Source organism: Bos mutus, chromosome 6, assembly GCF_027580195.1.
Source record: "Bos mutus isolate GX-2022 chromosome 6, NWIPB_WYAK_1.1, whole genome shotgun sequence".
In the NCBI taxonomy this organism is placed as follows: Eukaryota; Metazoa; Chordata; class Mammalia; order Artiodactyla; family Bovidae; genus Bos; species Bos mutus.
In genome coordinates, this window is record NC_091622.1 from 6,771,368 (window position 1) to 6,783,585 (window position 12,218).

The window sequence follows — 12,218 nt, forward strand, 5'->3', positions numbered from 1 at the left end:
TATTTTTGTTATTGACCAATAAAAACAGATTACTTTATGTAACTCACTGAAGCTATCAGTTTACTTTTATTTAGGAAAACAGAATTTTACTGCAACTATATAAGATTGAGATTATATATACTTTAAATCTATTATACTCTAAGTTCTTTAACGAGTAAAAATTATGCCAATATATATATGTGTGTGAATACTCTGACATTCACTGAAACTAATCAAATACAGAAAGCTATCAACCATTCAATCTGTTTTTAGATTTATTTCTAGCTTTACATCCAAGGACTCTAAGATTGGAATTTTAAGGCTTCTACAGACAACTTACTTATTCCCTGCTCAACTTCTGCCTCAAAAAGAAAGACCAAAGATACTATAATATTTGTTACTGTACCTTACATCTTCAGCCATAATATATAGTATAAATCTATATTTATAATTCCTAAAACAGTATTTATAGTATTACTCTCTGATCAAATAAAGATATATTCATTTGAAAAATAAATAATTCATTACAATGTAGAAAGTTTCATCATACATCATCCCAAGTCCAGCATTTTTCATTAGCAGTGATGCCGGTCTCTCTGTAATATTCTTCTAAAGGTGGTTCAAGAAGAATCACATCAAATTTGGGTGTCAGTTCTCTGATGTCAAAGGCTTCTATATCTGCTTGTAAGTACCTATTTGATTAAAGCATAAAAAGTAAGAGATTACAGATGGTAATAAAAAAAAGTTTCTTAAATATTTCCTAATACTATTTCAAAGTCATCATGAGCTAATAACTAAATACCTTTTTATGGAGGAATCTCTCCTCAGTATAAACAGTAAAACAATCTACCACTGTTCTTCCTGAGGAGATGGATAGAATCATACTGCAAAGGAAAACCATGATCCCACAGGAACATCCTGAGTATAAACCTTTCCCATTTTTTATACTGAAAATCCATACTCAGATGTGTCCGAGTCCCTTTCCATTATCATCATAATACTTCGAGGAATATCATTTTTCCTGCAGTTGTCTTTTAGAAAAATTGCTTTGTTTTATATTCCTCCATCTAAAAAAGTTTCTAAAGATAGACATAATTTTCTTTTGCTAGTTTGTTTGTTAGCAATAACAGTCCTTTCCAGCCACCTAGTATAAATTACTACTAGCCTTTATTTAATGGTTATTTCTACACAGTACAAAGGTATTTCAAATATAAATACACAACACTCTGGGGCTTCCCCGGTGGCTGAGTGGTTAAGAATTCACCTGCAATGCAGAAGACCCAGGTTCAATCCTTAGGTCGGGAAGATCCCCTGGAGGAGGGCATGGCAACCCACTCTAGTTTTCTTGCCCACATAATCCCATGGACAGAGAAGCCTGGAGGGCTACAGTCCATAGGGTCGCAAAGAGTTGGACACAACTGAAGCAACTTAGAATGCATAAGTTACTTTAAATGTAAAATATTTCTAAATATGATCAATATTAGCCTGTTAAATTTTTTTCTACAAACTCAGTTACCTTTGTGGTTCTTCTAATCATTAATAGCATACATTTTAGCAAATTGTTAAATGTATAAAATGTTCAAAGTAACCTAAAGAGTCTCCAAGTTTAAGGATTATACAGTTTTTGAGGGAAACATTATTCTGTTAGCAAAGGTTAAAATGAATTTTTGTATTCCAAAATGTTAAGAATAGTATCCCTAGATGCCAAGTTATAATTTTCATTTTCTTATTTTCTCTCTCTTAAGTTTTCTAACTTTCTTCAATAAGTAATTTTTGAGAAGAAAAGATACTTAAAAACATTTAAAGACAGTTAAGAATACAACAAATCAGATTTTCTAAGAAAAAATACTTAAAGACACTCTAAATTATCTAGTAAACTGAAAACAAATAAAATGACAACCTACTGTGTACTCAGTGCCAGAGTATCAAGCTAATACATTTCGCTATAAAGAAGAAAGAGTGTGTTAAACCTTTCAAAGATGCTGAATTTTTTTCAAACTTCAGAAAGGTTACATGACAAAAAGACTAATATTTTAACCCCGTGTTGGGAACAAAAAACCCCACTTACATAGGAGGAGTGTTAGATTTAGCTATTAACTCATCCTTCAGTCTGATGAGCTCCCGCAGTTTAGGGTATTCTTCAAATCTGTCCGCCAAACCTGGGGAAGAAAAATAGTAAATTCCAAATTTCAATACAATTGAGTATCAGTGAATTCAAAGGTGATGAGCCTGTTCGGGAAAACAAAATAAGACACAACCAACTTATCATTCTCACATCCTTTGTAAAAAAGTTAGTTTTGAGTATTTTTAAATACTTCATAAACACATTTTATACCTAATGACCCTAATTTCACATGTAGGCAAACACATGTTTTAAAGGCCAGATGGTTTTAAAGGCCAGATGGTTTAAGTCAATTAACCATTTAATTTTTCAAACTTATTATATTAAATAATCTGCTTAAAATATCAAGTTTAGACATTCTGTTCTCAGGAAAAGAAATTTTTTTTTATTCATGCTTTTTTCCTTTTATTTTTACTAAAAAAACAAAAAGCAAAAAAACAACTCTCCCAAAGATCTAGTGACTGTTCAGTTTTCCCTTAGTTTGACAGTCAAAGTAAAGAAAATGAAGATTTCTTATCCTTACTACTGACGATCTTAAATGGCTTAAATTACGGACACAATCCCAGGACAAATCAAGGCAGGAAGATAATGAGTCCCTGTTAGTTGATCAGCTCTCACTTCACTCACTCTGATTACTCATCTAAATTGTACTACCAACTCCAAGACATTTTCTCTAAGAACATATCCTATATCAGTATTTATAGTTTTAAAGATCTCACATCTCCACATATTATAAACCAAATCCTCATATATATTTTCAAGCTTAGGATCTTCAAAAACACCTCCAAGTCCCAGAAAGGTTAAAAGCAGGAGCCTCATTGTTTCCATGTCCTCAAAAATATTTAAATCTTTGAACCTCAGAAGAGATTTTAGGTAAAATAGCATAATGCCTGTTTAAACAACTGTAGGGGTAAGCAGGGCTTTGAATATCAAACATTCATAAAAGATCTTATTTTACTTTATCCTGCTTCCTTACAAGAATCATAATCATCTTAAGTTAAAAACCAAAAGTCCATCTCACAACCCTAATATCAAAGATTAAAAAAAATGAAAGATTTTGTAAAGCGTCCTTATTCAGTGGTTACAGATCAAATTTCAAATGAAACAAGTTTTAAGATTTTATTATATTTGGGTTTCAATCACTGTAGAGTCAGCTCTCAATCATCTACAAAACAGAGGTACAACTTTTTCTCAATCCATAATAGTTTCCTAAGTACATTTTCTTTGCCTCAGAGAAATAAACGTCTTAAAGCAGAAAGGCCAATAATGAAATTTGGCTATATTACTTATAACCTTAAAAAAAAAAAGCTTTATTGAAGTATAATTGATAAACAAAAACCTTATACATTAAACTTACATTTAATGGATACAATCTGATGAGGTTTAACATATGCATATAGCTGTGAAACCATAACCACAATCAAGGTAATACATATTAATAACCTTCAGAAGTTTCTTTGTGTTCCTCTGGTTTTGGTGTGTATGTGCAGTAAGACCCCTTCATGGATCACTGCCTTGTCATGGCCAACGGGCTTGTATAACTCAATGAAGCTATGAGCCATGCTGTGAAGGGCCACCCAAGACAGATGAGTCACAGTGGAGGGTTCTGACTAAACGTGATCCACTGGAGGAGAGAATGGCAAACCACTCCAGTATACAAGCCTTGAGAACTCCATGAACTGTATGAAAAGGCAAAAAGACACTGAAAGATGAGCTGCTCAGGCTGGAAGGTGTCCAATATGCTACTGGGGAAGAGCAGAGTACAACTACTAATAGCTCCAGAAATAATGAAGCGGCTGGGCCAAAGCGGAAACACTCAGTTGTGGATGGGTCTGGTGATGTAAGTAAAATCGGGTGTTTTAAAGGATAGCATTGCATAGGAACCTGGAATGTTAGATTCATGAATCAAGGTAAACTGGACATGGTCAAGCAGGACACGGCAAGAGTAAACATCAACATCTTAGGAATCCATGAAATAAAATGATTAGGAATGGGTGAAATTAATTCAGATAATCATTGGACCTATTACTGTGGACAAGAATCCCTAAGGGAAGCAACCTAGATGTCCATTGACAGATGAATGGATAAAGACTTTGTGCTACATATACTCAGCCATAAAAAGGAATGCATTTGAGTCAGTTCTGATGAGATGGATGAATGCAGACCCTATTATACAGAGTGAAGTGAGCCAGAAAGAGAAAGATAAATATAGTATTCTAACACATATATACAGAATCTGGAAAAATGGTACTGAAGAATTTATTTATAGGGCAGCAATGCAAAAACAGACAGAGAAGTTTTATGGACATGGGGAGAGGGGAGGAGAGGGTGAGATGTATGGAAAGAGTAACATGGAAACTTACATTACCATATAGAAAATAGACAGCCAACGGAATTTGCTGTATGTCTCAGAAAACTCAAACAGGGGCTCTGTATCAACCTAGAGGGGTGGGATGGGGAGGGAGATGGGAGGGAATTTTAAAAGGGAGGGGACATGTGTGTACCTAATGGCTGATTTATGTTGAGGTTTGATAGAAAACAACAAAGTTCTGTGAAGCAATTATCCTTCAATAAAAAAATAAAAAAAAATAAAAGAATCCCTCAGAAGAAATGGAGTAGCCCTTATAATCAACAAAAGAGTCTGAAATGCAGTACTTGGGTGCAACCTTAAAAATGACACAATGATTTCAGTTCATTTTCAAGGCAAACTACTCTACATCACAGTAATTCAAGTCTATGCCCCCACCACCAATACTGAAGAAGCTGATCAGTTCTATGAAGACCTAGAAGACTTCCTAGAACACCAAAAAAAGGATGTCCTATTCATCATAAAGAAAGCCAAGTGCCGAAGAATTGATGCTATTGAACTGTGGTATTGAAGAAGACTCTTGAGAGTCCCTTGGACTGCAAGGAGATCCAACCAGTCCATCCTAAAGGAAATCAGTCCTGAATATTCATTGGAAGGATTGATGCTGAAGCTGAAACTCCAATACTTGATTCGAAGTACTGGAAGCTACCTGATTCGAAGACCTGACTCACTGGAAAAGAACCTGATGCTGGGAAAGATTGAAGGCAGGAGAAAAAGGGGACAACAGAGGATGAGATGGTTGGATGGCATCACTGACTCAATGGACAAGAATTTGAGTGAACTCTGGGAGTTGGTGATGGCACGGAACTGCATGCTGCAGTTCATGGGATCATAAAGAGTTAGACATGACTGAGTGACTGAACTGAACTGATTCATCATAAGGGACTGGAATGCAAAGTAGGAACTCAAGAGATACCTGAAATAACAGACAAGTTTGGCCTTGGAGTATAAAATGAAGCAGGGCAATGGCTGACAGAATTTTGCCAAGAGAATACTCTTGTCATACCAAACACCCTTTCAAAACAACACAAGAGATGACTTTACACATGGACATCACCGAATGGTCAATACTGAAATCAGATTGATTACATTCTTCATAGCTGAAGATGGAGAAGCTGTATAGAGTCAAAAAAACAAGACCTGGAGCTGACTGTGGCTCAGATCATCAGCTCCTCATAACAAAATTCAAGCCTGAACTAAAGAAAGTGGTATTAAATCCAGTGAACAGAATGCCTGAAGAACTATGGACAGGGGTCTGTAATACTGTACAGGAGGCAGCAAACAACACCATCCCAATGAAAAAAAATGCAAGAAGGCAGGCAGTTGCCTGAGGAGGCTTTACAAATAGCTGAGGAAAGAAGAGAAGAAAAAAGAAAGGGTGAAATGGAAAGGTTCACCCAAATAAATGCAGAGTTTCAGAAAATAGCAAGAGACCAGAAGGTCTTCTTCAATGAACAGTACAAAGAAACAGAGGAAAACAACAGAAAGCATAAGGCTAGAGATCTCTTCAAGAAGATTGGAAATATCAAAGGAACATTTCATCCAAAGATGGACACAATAAAGGACAGAAACAGTAAAGACCTAATTGAAGCAGAAGAGATCAAGATGGAAAAAATACACAGAAGAATTGAACAAAAAAGATCTTAATGACCTGGCTAACCACGATGGTGTAGTCTCTCATTCAGAGTCAGACATCCTGGAGTGTGAAGTCACGTGGGTCTTAGGAAGCACTGCTGCCAAAAAGCTAGTGGAGGTGATGAAATTTTCAGCAGAGATATTTAAAATCCTAAAAGATGATGCTATTATAGCTCTGCACTCAATAAGTCAGCAAATTTGGAAAATCTAGCAGTGATCACAGGACTAGAAAAGGTCAATCCTCATTCCAACTCCCAAGAAGGACAGTACTAAAGAATGTTTAAACCAATGGACAACTGCACTCAACTCCCATGCTACTAAGGTTATGTTCAAAATCCTCCAAGGCAGGCTTCAGCATTACATGAACCAAGAACTTCCAGAAGTTAAAGCAAGCTGCATTCAGAAAAGGCAGTGGAACCAGAGATCACATTGCCAACCTTCACCAGATCACAGACCAAGCAAGGGAATTCGAGAAAAACATCTATCTCTGTTTCACTGAATACGCTAAAGCCTTTGACTGTGTGGATCATAAAAAACTGTGGAAGACTAAAGAGATGAGAATATCAGACCATATTATCTGTCTCCTGAGAAACCTGTATGCAGGTCAAGAAGCAACAGTTAGAGCCCTACAGGGAACAACTGACTGGTTCAGGATTGAGAAAGGAGTAGGACAAGGCTGGTATTGTCAACCTTGTTTATTTAACTTATATACAAAGTACATCATTGGAAATACTAGGCCAGATGAGTTACAAGCTGGAATCAAGATGACCAGGAGATATATCAACAACTTCAGATATGCAGATGATACCACTCTAATGGCAGAGCATAAGGAGGAACTAAAGAGCCTCTTGATGAGAGTGAAAGAGGAGAGTGAAAAAGCTAACTTAATATTAAAAAAACCAAGATTATGGCATCCATTCTCATCACTTCAGGGCAAAGAGATGGGGAAAAGGGGAAAGCAGTGACAAATTTTCTCTTCTTGGGCTTTAAAATGACCACGGATGGTGACTGCAGCCATAAAATTAGAAGACAACTGCTTCTTGGCAGGAAAGGAAGATGACGGCTTCTTAGCAGGAAAGCTACGACAAATCTAGACAGTGTGTTAAAAAGCAAAGACATCACTTGGCCAACAAAGGTCCATATAGTCAATCAAAGCTATGATCTTTCCAGTAGTCATGTACAAATGTGAAAGTCAGACCATATAGAAGTCTGAGCACCAAAGAAGTGATGCTTTTGAATTGGTGCTGGAGAAGACTCTTGAGAGTCCCTTGGAAAGCAAGGAGATCAAACCAAATCAAATCTTAAAGGAAATCAACCATGAAAACTCTTTGGAAGGACTGATGCTAAAGCTGTAGTTCCAATCCTTTGGTGACCTGATGCAAAGAGATGACTTATTAGAAAAGACCCTGATGCTGGGAGAGATTGAAAGCAGGAGAAGAGGGCAACAGAGGATGATGGTTGGATGGAGTCACTAATTCAACGCACATGACTTGGGCAAACTCTGGGAGATGGTAAGGGACAGCGAAGCCTGGCATGATGCAGTCCGTGGGGTCAAAAAGTCAGACGCAACTTGGCAACCCAACAAGTATCTTTAAGTAAGATAAAATATACCCTCTTAAATTTTTTGAAGTATTGTTGACTATGGTCAGCAGTATTGCTGAGTATAAACAATTTGCTATACAGCACATCTATAGAATCTTTTCATCACAGGGGCCTGGAATGCAAAGTAGGAAGTCAAGAGATAACTGGAATAACAGGCAAGTCTGGCCTTGGAGTACAAAATGAAGCAGGGCAAAGACTAACAGACTTTTGCCAAGAGAACACACTGGTCCTAACAAACACCCTCTTCCAACATCACAAGAGACAACTCTACACATGGACATCACCATATGGAAAAGATGGAGAAGCTCTTTGCAGCCAAAGATGGAGAAGCTCTATACAGTGAGCAAAAATAAGACCAGGAGCTGACTATGGCTCAGATCATGAACTCCTTATTGCAAAATTCAGACTTAAACTGAAGAAAGTAAGGAAAACCACTAGACCATTCAGGTATGACCCAAATCAAATCCATTATGATTATACAGTGGAAGTGACAAATAGATTCAAGGAATTAGATCTGATAAGAGTGTGCCTGAAGAACTATGGATGGGGTTCATAACACTGTATAGGAGGTAGTGACTAAAATCATCCCAAAGAAAAAGAAATACAACAAGGAAAAATGATTGTCTGAGGAGGCTTTATAACTAGCCGAGAAAAGAAGAGACGTGAAAGGCAAAGGAGAAAAGGAAAGATGTATCCATTTGAATGCAGAGTCCCAAAGAATAGCAAGGAGAGATAAGAAAGCATTCCTAAGTGATCAATGCAAAGAAATAGAGGAAAACAACAGAATGGGAAAGACTAGAGATCTCTTCAAGAAAATCAGAGATACAAAGGGAACATTTCATGCAAAGATGGGCACAATAAAGAACATAAACGGTATGGAACATAAGCAGAAGAGATATAAAAGGAAATGGTAAAAATACACTGAAGAACTTTACAAAAAAGGTCTTAATGACCCGGGTAACCATGATGGTGTGATCTCTCACCTAAAGCCAGACCTCCTGGAGTATGAAGTCAAGTGAGCCTTCAATTCAGTTCAGTCGCTTAGTCATGTCCAACTCTTTATGACCCCATGAATTGCAGCACACCAGGCCTCCCTGTCCATCACCAACTCCTGGAGTTCACTCAGACTCACGTCCATCAAGTCAGTGATGCCATCCAGCCATCTCATCCTCTGTTGTCCCCTTCTCCTCCTGCCCCCAATCCCTCCCAGCATCAGTCTTTTCCAATGAGTCAACTCTTTGCATGAGGTGGCCAAAGTATTGGAGTTTCAGCTTCAACATCAGTCCTTGCAAAGAACACCCAGGACTGATCTCCTTCAGAATGGACTGGTTGGATCTCCTTGCAGTCCAAGGGACTCTCAAGAGTCTTCTCCAACACCACAGTTCAAAAGCATCAATTCTTCGGCGCTCAGCTTTCTTCATAGTCCAACTCTCACATCCATATATGACCACTGGAAAAACCATAGCCTTGACTAGACGGACCTTTGTTGGCAAAGTAATGTCTCTGCTTTTGAATATGTTATCTAGTTTGGTCATAACTTTCCTTCCAAGGAGTAAGCGTCTTTTAATTTCATGGCTTCAGTTACCATCTGCAGTGATTTTGGAGCCCAAAAAATAAAGTCAGCAACTGTTTCCACTGTTTCCCCATCTATTTCCCATGAAGTGATGGGACCAGATGCCATGATCTTCGTTTTCTGAATGTTGAGCTTTAAGCCAAACTTTTTCACTCTCCTCTCACTTTCATCAAGAGGCTTTTTAAATATTTGGCAAAACTAATACAATTATGTAAAGTTTAAAAATAAAATAAAATAAAAAAAAGAGGCTTTTTAGTTCCTCTTCACTTTCTGCCATAAGGTGGTGTCATCTGCATATCTGAGGTTATTGAGATTTCTCCCGGCAATCTTGATTCCAGTTTGTGCTTCTTCCTTAGGAAGTAGTAATATAAACAAAGCTAGTGGAGGTGATGGAATTCCAGCTGAGCTATTTCAAATTCTAAAAGACGATATGCCAGCAAATTTGGAAAACTCAGGAGTGGCCACAGGACTAGAAAAGATCAGTTTTCATTCCAATCCCAAAGAAAGGCAATGCCAAAGAATGTTCAAACTACCACACAATTCACTCATTTCACATACTAGCAAGGTAATACTCAAAATCCTTCAAGCTAGGCTTCAGTAGTACACAAATTGAGAACTTCCAGATTTCTCAATGTACAAGCTGTATTTAGGAAAGGCACAGGAACCAGAAATCACATTGCCAACATCCTTTGGATCATAGAAAAAGCAAGGGAATTTCAGAAAAACATCTGCATTATTGACTACACTAAAGCCTTCAACTGTGCATCACAAGAAACTACCAGACCACCTTACCTGCCTCCTGAGAAACCTGTATACAGGTCAAGAAGCAACATTTAGAACAGGACATGGCACAACAGACTGGTTCCAAATTGCAAAGAGTTCGTCAAGGCTGTATATTGTCACCCTGCTTATTTAACTTATATGCAGAGTACATCATGTGAAGTGAAGAGCTGGTTGAATCACAAGCTGAAATCAAGATTGCAGGAAAAATATCAATAACCTCAGATATGCAGATGACACCACTCCAACAGCAGAAAGCAAAGAGGAACCAGAGTCTCTTAAAGAAGGCGAAAGAGGAGAGTGAAAAAGCTGACTTAAAACTCAACATTCAAAAAGCTATGATAATGGCATCTGGTCCCATCACTTCATGGCAAATAGATAGGGGAAAAAAATGGAAACAGTGATAGACTTTATTTCCTGGGCTATAAGCTATTACAAACCTAGACAGTGTATTAAAAAGCAGAGCTACCACTTTGCTGACAAAGGTCCGTATAGTCAAAGTTATGGTTTTTCCAGTAGTCACACAGGGCTATGAGAGTTCCACTATTAAAGGCTGAGCACTGAAGAATTGATGCTTCTGAAATGTGGTGATGAAAAAGACTCTTGAGATCCCTTGGAGAGCAAAGAGATCAAACCAGTCAATCCTAAAGGAAATTAACCCTGAATATTCATTGGAAGGACTGATGCTAAAGCTGAACCTCTTAATACTCTGGCCACCTGATGAAAAGAGCCAACTCAGTGGAAAAGTGATGCTGGGAAAGATTGACGGCAGGAGGAGAAAGGGGAGGCAGAGCTTGAGATAGCTGGATGGCATCACCAAGTCGATGGACATGAGTTTGAGCACATTCCAGGAGACAGTGAAGGACAGGGAAGCCTTGCATGGTGTGGTCCATGGGGTCATAGAGTCAGACATGACTGAGCAACTGAACAACAAGATCTACAGAATTAATTTATCTTGCATAGCAGAAACTTTATGCCAACTGCACAACAACTTCTCATTTTCCTCTCTCTCCAGCCTCTGACAACCACTGCTGTGTTCTCTTCTATGAGAATCACTATTTTAGGTAGCTCATAAAAGTGTATGTATTTATATATGTACTACTGATATTTTAAGTGCCTCTTTAAGTGTGTGCATTTTCGTCATTCTGTAACTGGCCCATCTCACCATTATTATTATTACTTTTTGTGCTACATCTAAATTGTGACCATGAAAACATTAAAATCAGTTTCTTTGTTGCTTACAAGCAAAAAAAGAAAAAGTATATTGGATTACATCAAAATAAAATTTTTGTGTGGTAAATGGCACTATCAAAGAAGTGAAAAGACAACCCACAGAACGGGAGAAAATATTTGCAAATCATACATCTGATAAAGGACTTACACTGAGAATATATAAAGAACTCTTACAATAAAAGTCAAATACCAAAAAAAAAGCTTTTAGACATTTCTCCAAAATAGATATTTAAATGGAAAATAAGCATAGAAAAAGATTTTTAATATCGTTAGTCAGTAGGGAAATGCAGATCAAAACCACAACGAAGGAATGGGAGCTGACTGCTAATGACTGAGTACTGAGTTTCTTTAGGGGAGATAAAAATGTTCTGAGGATGTGTAATATTGTTGGTAGGAATGTAAATTGGTTGCAGCAACTGTGGAAAACAGTACAGAACTATCATACTGTTTTCTCAAAAAACTAAAAATAGAAGTAACTATATGAATATAGAAATTCCACTCCTGGGTATGTATCTTAAGAAAACAAAAATACTAATTCAAAAATACACATGCATCAATGTTCTTAGCAGCATTATTTACAATAGCCAAGATATGGAAGCAGCCTAAGTGCACATCAACATATGAAAGGATAAGGAAGATGTGGTACATATACATATGCACTGGAGTACTAGTCAGCCATAAAAAAGTGCTTGTTTGTTTTTTTTCACCGTTTGCAACAACATGGAGGATAATATGCTTGGTGAAATAAGTCAGAAAGACAGATACCATGTGAAATCTGAAAAAATAAAGAGCAACCTAGTGAATGTAACAAAAAGAAACAGATTCAGAAAACAAATTAGTGGTACCAGTGGGGATAGAAGAGGCAGAGCAAAATTGGGGAGGGGACTAAGAAATACAAATTTCTCTCTATACAATAAATAAGTTAC

The 12,218-nt window shown here is 37.3% G+C and overlaps 1 protein-coding gene across 1 annotated transcript in view; it reads right to left on the bottom strand.

Annotated features, from left to right (window-relative positions):
* Positions 1 to 12,218, bottom strand: part of METTL14 (methyltransferase 14, N6-adenosine-methyltransferase non-catalytic subunit) — a 39,009-nt gene that overhangs the window by 18,550 nt on the left and 8,241 nt on the right. Inside the window, exons 6-7 of the mRNA XM_005898072.3 lie at positions 2,048 to 2,138; positions 530 to 671 (exon numbers count right to left, since the gene is read on the bottom strand). Of these exons, the coding sequence (XP_005898134.1) occupies positions 530 to 671; positions 2,048 to 2,138 (233 nt within the window). The remainder of the gene's footprint in view (positions 1 to 529; positions 672 to 2,047; positions 2,139 to 12,218) is intronic.